Consider the following 12,101-nt stretch of genomic DNA (forward strand, 5'->3'; position numbering starts at 1 on the left):
TTCAGCTCGAGGGCGGGCAACACGGATCTGACGCTAATCCACGATAGGTTTAGCGCCTTTCCCACGCTGTTGCCAAAATTTACGGAAAAAAAAAAGTTCTTATCGCACCCCTCCTCGGTCTCGACACTCTTATAATTAAACACTTTTTAACGGATTTTAAAATGTCCAAGAGAAGTGCCGAAACAGATGAAAATACCGCCGCCCTCAAGGCTGGTGAGCGGCCAATTGCAGATGCCACAATGAACGAGGCGGGGGAGTTCGAAGACGAGTTCGAGGATGAATTTGAGAGTGAAGATGAGATCCTAGAAGCCGGAGTGGATGGTCGCCCAGATGCTGAGCGTGAGGAAGAAGAGAAGGGTGCGCAATCGTTATGGAACATCCCAATATTTTCCACCGAAACTAAACTTTTTCTTGAATTTTATAGAAGCTATGGATGTTGACAAGGAGACTTTCATTCCTGGACGAACAAAACTGGCTCCTGGAGAGACACTTTCGCCCGATCCCTCCACCTACGATATGCTTCACACACTCAGCACACCATGGCCATGCCTTTCCTTCGATATTGTGCGTGATTCGCTCGGTGATAACCGCAAGACCTTCCCCGCTACTGTCTACGCTGTTACCGGTACACAAGCAGAGGGATCGAAATCCAAAGACAACGAACTCATGGTGCTCAAGATGAGCGGCCTAAGCAAGATGGAGAGAGAAGGCGAGGATTCAGACAGCGACTCCGATGACGACGACATGGGAGAGCCCATTCTCGAGTCCAAGTCGATCCCGCTTGGCTCAACGACAAACCGCATCCGTACCCACCAGACCCCCTCACAGTCCGGTGATTACTCCAAGCCCCCGCAGACCCTCACCGCGACCTGGTTGGAGAACTCGCAAGTTGTCATTCACGATGTTACCGCCCACCTTTCCAGCTTTGATGTTCCTGGTACTATTCTTCCTCCTTCAGCATCTAAGCCTCTTTCCACCCTGCGCATGCACAAGACCGAAGGATATGCATTGGACTGGTCCCCGCTTCAGCCTCTTGGAAAGCTCTTGACCGGTGACAATAACGGATTGATCTATGCCACCACTCGCACCGAAGGTGGCGGTTGGGTTACCGACACCCGGCCGTTCACAGGCCACGCTTCCTCAATTGAGGAATTGCAGTGGTCTCCCAACGAGCGTAACGTGTTCGCATCCGCTAGCAGTGACGGTAGCGTTAAGGTTTGGGATGTGCGATCCAAGTCGCGCAAGCCTGCCGTGGACGTCCAGGTCTCCAACACCGATGTGAACGTTATGAGCTGGTCTAACCAGACCGCTCACCTTTTGGCCACTGGTGCCGACGATGGACAATGGGCGGTCTGGGATTTGCGTCACTGGAAGCCCAATGCCGCGGCACCTTCTGCTCAGATCACCTCTACCCCCGTTGCATCATTCGACTTCCACAAAGAGCCGATCACCACCATCGAATGGCACCCCTCAGACGACAGTGTGGTTGCTGTTGGCTCCGCCGATAACACTGTCACACTCTGGGATCTGGCTGTCGAGCTGGACGACGAAGAAAGCCGCCAGGCCAACATGGTGGATATTCCTTCGCAACTGCTGTTCGTTCATTATATGGAGTCTGTCAAGGAACTCCACTGGCAGGCACAGATGCCCGGTACGCTCATGGCTACCGGCAGCAATGGATTCAGGTATGTTATATTCTTGATAATGATTTATGAACCAAGCTAACCAAACTCTGTTTCATAGTGTTTTCAAGACTATCAGTGTCTAGACGAAGAAAATGTATCTACGCTCCGACTATTTTTGACTCGGGAATTTCATGTGCCATGTCTTGCTCATATACCATTCGAATTTTGTGGATTTTTTGCTCCTCATCATTATGCTCGGAGTTAGGCCCTTTCCTGCAGATAGGGTGGTGAACAAAAAAGGATTTTGTCTTAAATATCATAGTAAATAGACATATTTTCGCGCGAATTTCTCTCCATACAAGCCAATGACGTTGATGTACCTCCAGGGCTAATTCAACTGCGGAACTAACTTGAGACAATTCCGCCAATCCAGCCGAGGCCTAAGGGGGGAGGGGCAAAATCTGCAATGCAAAACATCAGCAGAGCAGGTACAGCGGAAAATACACCCTTACATGGATTCACTTCCATTTACCCAGAAACATACAAGATAGATATGGACTACGAGGACATAACTCGCTATTCTCGCCTATGCAAAACCCAATACTCCAATACTCCAATACTCCAAATAGATGAAATGTATTAGCAGGGATATGCTACGCCAAGTCACTACTCACTGCCAGAGGATGGACCGTGCCAGATCGCCAATGCGCCATTAAATACTATTTATGCGGACTATATGTGACGTGACCTACAGTAGCTTTTCGGTGCTGTGAGTTGGCCTGGGGCCGAGTCGGGTGCGACGAGAGGCTGGGACCAGTCGGTTCAATGATCCAGGGCTGCGCTGGTTAGTGGCGGGTGGTGCACGGAGTACCCGCTGCTAATTTGTAGCGTGGAAATATCAGCATTCGAGACAGAATGGGCAGATAGATACATTATAGTGGGAACATGTGAAGGTGGAAGATCGACCTTGGCTGTGCATTGTGGCGATGTGGGATGTTGTCAATGAGACCCACGCTGCTATATGGAGACAGTGGAGTTGACGCTCTAGGTATGACATGCATGAATTCCAATGGAGACCGTTGAGCGCATTACAATGTCAGACAACTGTTGTGCTTGTGTTTCTCGGCTCGAGACATCTATATTGCTGTGTGTATACATAGAGTGAGTGTGTGTATAAAGCTGCATAGTACCTCACGCTAGAGAATCGATCTGATCTACGGAGTACCGGCCCAGTCTGCTCCTATGAAAAAGAGTTCGCTCCGTCATCATGCTTGCGATTAATACCGCTAATGCACGCCCATGGCAGCCGGTCAATCACATCAGATCTAACCGCTCTCACGTTTGACGCAGAAACAGGCTAAAATAGCTCGGTTTTTGCGACGTTCTCCGGTCAATAATCTCTCCGGTATCAATTTGTCTTCTTTTTGCTCTTATCGGAGAAAGCGGTTTATTCCGCCTATCTGTAATGTATTGAAATAGTTTGTCCAGGTTGGAGTTCAATAGAATGTTACATAGACACTGGGTACGGAGTACGGAGTACTCCGAACTTGACTATAATGATCTGTCTAATTTTAGCGGATAAACTCCAACTCTTCTCATTTCCTCAAAAGCACCTTGTACGGAGTAATTGGAGCTTTCGTACGGAGTAGTCCGACTTTATACCCACAGTAAACTTTGATCCACGCAGGGACTAGACTATCCAGTCAGACTGCGAGTTTGAGCGCCTGTCCATGCGCTGGGAAATCCTTTCCCGATCATAACTACTGCATTACTATTGCATTAGTCTCCATCCAATGTATGACTTCGTATCCGGAGACATAACCGGACAATTTATAAAAGATAAAAGATGTTATTAGTATACTCTTGTCATAATACCTACAATAAATATGTTATCCAGGCACACGGCCGAGAACTTCCCCCTGGAGCTTGCGGGAGACCCACTAGTCTCCGTATCTTCCGCTATCCACTATGTTGTTGATATTGTTTCAAGTTGGTCGTGTGCGACATTTGACGCCTTCCTGGGACACTTTTAGATCGATGCCCTGGTGCTGATCATCCGTGTTATGCTGTCACCCCACGTATTCTCGATCTAGAATGTCAGACTTGGTGCCTTTTTATTATTTTTATTATTTAGACAAAACACGGCACACTCGGTTGATTCAACCGAGCCATTTTAGTCTACAAAGTAATTAACGGACCTATAACACAAGACAAGTCAGAGCCTCAAGGGATCAACAAGGACAATATCCTCCCGAGGTCCCTAATCTGATTACCTCGTCAGGAAGGCAACCTATAACAGGTCCAAGCCAACGATACCTTATCTCCCATATATTCTTCACAGATAATCACATCGGGTAGTGGTATCCGGTAAGAATAAAAACAAAAAAGGACGGCTTAAACTCCGATCAGGGGTGTTCCGCCATCCCGCGATGCCAACGCTAGGCCCCCGTGATACACAGGGCTAGGATGTGGGCGCTTCGGAGAATTTGTGGGCATATTGTTTCATCGTAATTTATTGCGATATTACTAAAACCTGGAAAATCATATACACGTTGCACATATGGATCATCCGCGAAGCGCGGTTACGCAATAACGTTCGATGCACTCGCTCGATTCATCACTAGCGCATATCTAAGCCCCTGTTGGCTGGTCTACGATGCAGTGCCCAAAGTGCACAGTATCATTGCATGATTAGGAGGCAGTGGTGTCTGACCCCTGAGTTGCTAGTGCGCGTCCGAGCTCACAACTTCTTCAATGTATTGGAATTGATCCATTTAGGCTAGATGGTATCGAACGGCCTCAATTGCGTAACATGGTATTGGCGCTATTCAAGATGAACTGTGTTTGGGGTTGAGTGTTGTACGATTCAAATGGCCAAGTGAGACATGTCTTTATCAAAAAAATAAATCACGCTGGTTCGTCTACAACTTTAGGGCGGAGTCCCTAGCTCGGAGAGATCGGTCATATCGCTCACGAGGTATCAACACGGTAAATTATATTGAAGTGGCTGAACTCGCTTTTCATACGTGCATGCACGCATATTGGAAATAGGTCGGATGTTGATGTTCTTAAGGGGAAACTCAGACCCTTGGGTTGCAGCTTATTTACCTCTCTGGATGGATTGACCAGTGGTCATCATCACAGCTCTGATCAACCCCAGCATCAACATAGCTTAGAGACAGCTTACTGCGTCGGAACTGGGGAGGGTGGCTTACAATACTGCTGTTTCATTTGTTGCTTGATAATCCTTGACTCATCTCGGGTCACCTGCAGCTTCCTTAGACTCGCTCTAGTTTAACTAGTGCATTGTCGAGTCCGGGGGGATTCTGCAAACGAGATGTCCGTGCGACGGTCTACAACCGTATTCTAGGTGTGGCGAGGGATATGCCAGAGGACGGTGGGCTTGGTTCAAGTTAACAAGGAAGCTTTGCCCTGTGACTCTTTGTCAAATCCACGGCTATCAACACCGAAACACTGGATCAGATCGGCTGTTAAATCCAATAGAGTGTCCTGGCCTCGTTCCCGTGCGACCCAAACTCAAAACGGCGTGGCGCAACGTGCGTAGTCCATACGGGATGGAGATTCTAGAAAACGCTTGGGCAGATTTCTGGGGAAAGCAAATTAAAAGTCTGGGGGAGCCAAGAAAAAAAGAAAAGAAAAAAAGAAAAAAAAAATAATAGACCCATTCTCTCCCATGGTTATTACCTTCGCCACTGGAGTGAAACGGAGGATATCCCAGAACAGCCGCATATTGGGAAAATCCCCCACACAAACCCTTTTTTTGGGACTGTCTTCCCCCACAAACAAGGCGGCCTACCACTTAATCATAGGCACTCTCCCCAAGGATTCTTAGTTTTTGGATTTTTGAACCTGAAAATGAAAATGCAAATGGGAAAATCAAATCAAAATACAATAAAAATAAAATAAAATAAAAACTACCTGTCACGAGGTGTCCACATTACATTACAATATGTATTATTATAAACGTGTATGGACTTGTCAGTAACACTCGGACCCACTCCGATATTTCCACGCTTACCAATATTAAAATAAATCAAGCGTATTCTTTACGACTCCGTACCTCATTGTACACAATACTTTCTTCCCAAATTCCCTTCTGAAACAAAACATTCTTCAATTGCATTCCACATAGTATCAAACTAGATGTTTCAAGGGTAAAATAATGTTGAAAAGGTATAGTCAAGTCTAGCGTTGTGACGCTAATCCCGAGGGGGCCACTAGGTGGAGAGCAATGAGTCTGGTTGATAAGAGCCAGGAACTGGTAGGCATCCAGTAAATTGTGCGTGTTCATAAGAATTGATCTATTCCAGATTTGGTATCACCCTAGGTAATCGTGGGGGCATTATTGGTAGGCAAGACCAGCCCGTGTGTCTGGGATCCACTATCTGCGCTCTGTATCGGTACCGTCTGGCTTGCTCATCTGTCGCTCGTCTGTATGGTTGTCTGGGCCTGTCATCGCTCTAAGGTGATAGTTGCCTCGTATGTACCTCCGGTGTACCTTTACACTCGGACCCCCTTATCGCCGGTACCTCCACAGTACTTTCCCCAAATCCTGGTCCACTCTCTACCCGCCACTACTGCCACTACCGCGGTGTATGTAAGTACCCTGGCCCAGGTACCTCTGTAGAACATCTCTCTGAATACTCAACCTTTCGGAGGCAATTTCGATCTTCCCAACTACTTCATCTCTCATATCCTCCTCTTCTCTCCCAACTTCACTTTCCCAGTGTTGTCGTGATTTCCTTGCTTATCAACAATTGCCTATCAGTACCCCATCGGTTATCTCCGGCTTATCCAACGTCCCAAGTTGTGAGATCAATTCCCTCAATGGATGCCCGAGTTTAAAGCATACAAAGTCACTGCTTTAGCTCCAACAGTGTGATGTGAGTAATCTGATCGAACCGCTACCTCCCGAGGTCCTAGCATCATCCATGTCCAGTTCGCTGATGTTTCCGATCCCCCCCAACAGACATCAACACTAGGCTCCATACCCCATACCGGTCTCAGGTCCCCATATCCTGCAATCGAAAAACCCATTCAACGCAACTTCCAAACGAATCCTTCGATAGACTGTAAATTCATTTTCTCTTATTGGTGGGTCCCGTTCATCCCATCTCGCGGCAAGGTTCCTGATAACCTGCGGTACCTTGGGTCGTGGTGATAACCTCTACGCATCATATGAGACACATGCTAACTTGATGTCATTTGGATGGAACAGTCGATGCGGCACATTGTACAAATTTGAAGATTTCAAATATCGTGCAGGACGCGACCTTCGGTCATAAGATTGACACCTCTCTGCCTTAACAATCTCCCGTCGCAACTTGCCCCCTCCAAGGCCAGCAGTCAATACTCTGGTCTGAGAGGAGTTTCTGAAAATTAGAATGCTATTGGATGCTATGGTCGGACAAGATCAGGACCATAGCGCAAAAGTGGTGGACCTTGCCAGTATCCACGAAATTCCGGGAAATATGCCTGGTGAGTTTGGCTCCGACAATCCCCTGTGTGCGATTCTTACCCATATGTTAGCTCCAAAGGAGTCAAAGAAGCAGATCGACCTAAACGGTCAAGCGGGTGCCAATGGCAACATCCCACCCCCTAAAACAGACAAGCCTCGGCCCCACGTCTGCACCACCTGCGGTCGCTCGTTTGCGCGATTGGAGCACCTAAAGCGCCATGAGCGCTCACATACGAAGGAAAAGCCATTCGAGTGCCCGGACTGCGCCCGGTGCTTCGCCCGCCGTGATTTGCTCCTGCGACACCAGCAGAAGCTACACATGACCACCACGCCGTCTTCTCGACCGAGAAACGGTCGCCGTGAGAGTACTGGCGCCGCACCCGGGGCTAACCGGGTTCGTAAGAACTCCATTGCCAATAATTCGTCTGCTTCAATGCGCCCTAGGGCCAACACCATCAGCCACGTTGATGGGGCGGCATTGGGTATCCCCGGTGCCGGTAATCCGTCATCTGCGCCCACTCAATCGGGTCACGCATATCACCCCAGCCTTAGTTCTTCCGTTGGCTCAAGCATGGATTATAGGGGATTCGGCTCTGGACATCATTCGATGAATGGCCTCGCGAAGATCGAAACTTCCGGACTTCCCATGGACATGTCCGGAGGACTTCGGACTGCTCCCGTGTATGGGAGCTTTGATACGGGTATCGATGGTATGCTCATGGGTCATGGTAGCACCATCAATCCAGCGCAATTACACTTTGCAGGGTCCCCACAAGGCTTCAACGATTCGCCCTCGTCTCCGTTCGGTCATTATCACAACGGACTTCAACCCTCCGCGGATCCAATGATGGATGAAGATATGCACTTTGACTGGATGAACGGGTTTGAAACCGGCGTGGGTATGGGCAACGACTCGGTTATTGATGAGTCTTCACCATCAGCAATAAGCACGGGTAGCCAGAGCGGAATCAGCGAGGCCATGCTGGATGGCCCGAATCGCATTCCCATCTCCAACGGTTGGCACAACCCTTTCCCTGCGCACCATACGGCCAACCAGTTCGCGCTCGATTTTTCCCCAACAACGTTGAATGATCTGGGGATCCCCCCAGAGACAGTGTCGCCCAAGTCTCTAATGGCGCAGAATCCGTTTTCTGAGACGTATGCCACCCCTCCATCTATGACTTCGGTCGGCCAACCCATCATGGGAGGACATTCGCAGAGTATGTTTTCATCCTCTCTGGCAGCCAACGGTGAATCTCCTAATCCTCTCAACTTTCCTTTCGCGAATAGTGCCCTTCGAAATGAACATTCACCAGTCTCAACGGATACATTTACAGACTCCACACGACAGGCTCTATTAGCCAGCATGTCGACCCCCACTGGCTTCAATCATCGCAAGTATTCCCAGCCCGCAAGTGGACTTCTAAACAGTCGTGAGCTGCTCGCCCGCTCGACTGGCTTCAACAGTTCCGGTCAATTGCCTAGCACCTCGGACTTGCAGCGGTACATCTCGGCCTACATCACCTACTTCCATCCCCATATCCCGTTTCTCCATATCCCCACTCTCAATTTCCAAGCTCCTCAGTACACGAACAACCTGCGCACGCCAAGCGGACACCTCAATCTTAGCTCGACCGGTGTTGCTGGAGGCGGGGGTTGTTTAATCCTCTCCATGGCGGCTATCGGTGCCCTGTACGAATCCGAATCTGCCGACTCCAAGGATCTCTTCGACGCCGCGAAAAAGATGATCCAATTGTACCTAGAAGAACGACGAAAGGCCGACATGTCTGCTGCCCTGAATCGTTCACATTCGCCCCGCGATAACTCAGTACACAATACCCCGCTTTGGCTGGTGCAGGCAATGCTCTTGAACGTGATATACGGCCACACCTGCGGTGACAAGACGTCGGCAGACATTGCTAGCACGCACTGCGCTGCTTTGGTCAGCCTTGCACGTGCAGCAGAATTAACACATCACCTGGACGCTCAGAACCTCCCGCAAGATCATCTCACTGCTGGTAACAACGGAAATGATTCTCCCGGTGAAGCAGAAAACTGGATGTCCTCGTCATTTAGTCAACCGAAAGAGCGCCGAGATTGGCTGAATTGGAAGCTTGTAGAGGAGCGGAAACGTACCCTCTATGCTATCTTTGTTATTTCCAGCTTTCTTGTCTCAGCATACAACCATGCACCTGCACTCACAAATTCGGAAATCCGCCTTGACCTTCCCTGCGAAGAAGATCTTTGGGCGGCTGAATCACCGCAGGCGTGGAAGCAGATGGGCGGCCAAACAGCCTCGAAGAAGACTTTGTCATTTTCTGCTGCTTTGACGTCTCTTCTGACTGCCAGCCAACGAGAGCAGAGTCAACCGGCAAACCTCTTCTACAGCTCCGACGATCTTTCTAATTCTGAAAACCGCCCAAGTACCTTCGGCTGCCTGGTTCTCATCTACTCGCTACACAACTACATCTGGGAAACCCGCCAAAGGCACATGGGCCGGCAATGGACCGCCCAGGAGACCGATGCTATGCAATCCCACATCGAGCCCGCTCTACGGGCATGGCAAGCGGCATGGGCCAGTAACCCTGTCCACAGCCTAGAGCGACCGAATCCTTTCGGGGCTGGACCTTTGTCTGCAGACAGCATCCCTCTCCTAGATTTGGCTTATGTTCGTTTGTTTGTCAACCTAGGCCGATGCAAAGAGGCATTTTGGCAACGCGATTGGAACGGCATGGCGGATGAGCTCGCACGCGGCACTGATATTTTCCAGCACCCAGATGCTGCAATCAACGACGTTGTGGATCCCTCCCTCACTGGTCATCTTGATACGAGACGAGACTCTATTGCCGATCTAGGAGTATCAGACTTAGCCATCTCCAGGACACCGACACAAGAGGAACCCATGCAGACTATGTCCAACATCTACAAGATTGGCCAATCCAAGCGTGAAAAGCACCTGCGCAAAGCGGCGTTCTATGCGGCGGATTCCATCTCTATGTCGGATCGTCTTGGTAATACCTTTGCCGAGTTCTCTTCACGCGAACTACCCATCCAGTGCGCGATGTGTGCTTTCGATTGTGCACAGGTGCTGGCGGAGTGGATCACCACTGTTCAAGAACGGGTGGGGCCCTACCTTGGTATCCTAGGCCGCGACGATGCCGACTTGACCCAAGTACCTGGAGTCATGCTACTCGAAGAAGAGGATTGCAAGCTGGTCGATAAGATCAAGGAGATCCTTGGGAGTATTGAGATGAAAATGCAGCGCCAGGTCCAAAATGGCAATTCCATGTCCGCACTGAGTGTCGTGCAACGGCTACCCAGTGTTGTGGAAGGCGGATACGGATGTAAAATATTGATTGCAACAGCCAGTCTTTTGGAACGAGCTGCTGTCTGGCCAGGTTAGTTTCAAAAATCACCCCTCCCCCCCCTCTTCAAACCAGAACAATTCTCTAACATGTTCTCGCAGTGACGAAACTGATGGCCCGTTCTCTGGAAGCACAAGCGATGCGAATGAAGGAGCGTACCGAGCACTCCGTGATGATGACCACTTAATGACCCCCCCTTATTACCTTGTTTGAATGTCCAATGTCTGATCCATATCTATTTCCCCCATCTTCTCCCCCCGTTTCCCATTGCGTGCGCCCGTGTATCATGAATAAACAGCCCAAGGCTACAACCCATTGAAGCATGTGTCTCCGCACCAATAACCCGCCCCCATCCCCCCGGTTCTCTCACATGCGTACCTTGATACCCTGCTCTGAGACTTCGATTCTGTGTCATAGACAAATTGCCTGCTCATGCCATCTCATCTTTCTCCCCTAGCGTTCATGCTTTGTACCGACTTGTGTCCTTGCTGTGCTATTGAATGGAGTGGGGCCTTTTATCGTCTTTTTTATGCCCTCTCGGCGAGATCTCTTTTCTTTTCTGCCGTCTTTGATCCAGAGTTTTACTTCGTGTGAATATGATTTACCTTGTTCTAAGGACTATAGTAGTATGTAGATATATAGAATGCTATAGCTGACCCGTGATTTTGTGCTATACTTGAATTCACTGCTTTTCTTTCAAGAACTTTTTAAGAATTGTATGCATTATGCTTCTCGATACTGCCATCAAAGATAGCATATGTTGTTGACTATACAACTCTACTTCGTCCTTCGTACTCGACTTCCTCGTATTAGTGCCAGACCTTGCCGCTTTTTGCTCACTGGGCAGAACTGAGCACGGCCCCTGATCCGCTCACTGAGAATGACATAAGCGAACTGCTCGTCCACGGGTCCACGGTCTTCGGGTCCATGGAGCATCTGTCACCTGATAGTCACCTGAGCACTGAGTAAGCGCTACGTCAATGGACCCATGGATAAAATGGGGAATTGATACGTGCACACCAACTTACATAATTTTTGCACACCAATTTACGTAATCATATGATTATATAATAAACCCTGGTTTAATCCTTTATTTGATAGATATTTGGCTAATTTATAAAGAGAAATTTATCCGATTTTGGATCCAATATACTACCCATTTTGGAAATTTAGCATCCTCACGCTCGGAAGGGGCCCACGTACAGCTAAAAAGGGAGCTAAATGGTTCAAATCGAGACCTTTCTACAGTATTCACAGCTGTAGATAGGGTTATTAATCAGCAGCAAGATGATATCCAAGATAAGATCGAATCTGATAAGTGCTCTATTCCCAAAATAGCTGCTATAAATCGGCTATATGATCTAATTCGTGGATTTATATCTAATTATTCTATTAGATTAATTCATCGGCAGCGCGAATTAGCCCTACAAACAGGCCCAATTGGGGAATGTACTGGTTATTTTACTCGCTCAATGGGGCTACCATGTAAGCATCGACTATTTAATCTTATCAGATTAAATCAGTCAATTTTATTAGATGAGATCGACCCATTTTGGCATATAAAGCCTACTCTAGGTACCCAATCGGTTATAATCTTACCTCCCGATATACCACAAAAGGCAAAAAAGGGAG

General features: G+C 48.5%; 2 protein-coding genes across 2 annotated transcripts; both read left to right on the forward strand.

Annotated features, from left to right (window-relative positions):
• Window positions 1-161: 161 nt before the first annotated feature.
• Window positions 162-1,768, forward strand: PGRI_080160 (ribosome biosynthesis protein RRB1; the record flags this gene model as incomplete). The annotated part of the gene is made up of 3 exons (XM_040795730.1): window positions 162-357; window positions 425-1,685; window positions 1,744-1,768. 3 exons carry the CDS (start codon window positions 162-164, stop codon window positions 1,766-1,768), a joined length of 1,482 nt encoding a protein of 493 aa, XP_040651295.1.
• A 5,262-nt stretch (window positions 1,769-7,030) lies between these two features.
• amdX (putative C2H2 transcription factor (AmdX)) lies at window positions 7,031-10,656 on the forward strand (the record flags this gene model as incomplete). The annotated part of the gene is made up of 2 exons (XM_040795731.1): window positions 7,031-10,502; window positions 10,571-10,656. 2 exons carry the CDS (start codon window positions 7,031-7,033, stop codon window positions 10,654-10,656), a joined length of 3,558 nt encoding a protein of 1,185 aa, XP_040651296.1.
• Window positions 10,657-12,101: the final 1,445 nt, after the last annotated feature.

Source organism: Penicillium griseofulvum, assembly GCF_001561935.1.
Source record: "Penicillium griseofulvum strain PG3 chromosome Unknown contig_77, whole genome shotgun sequence".
In the NCBI taxonomy this organism is placed as follows: domain Eukaryota; kingdom Fungi; phylum Ascomycota; class Eurotiomycetes; order Eurotiales; family Aspergillaceae; genus Penicillium; species Penicillium griseofulvum.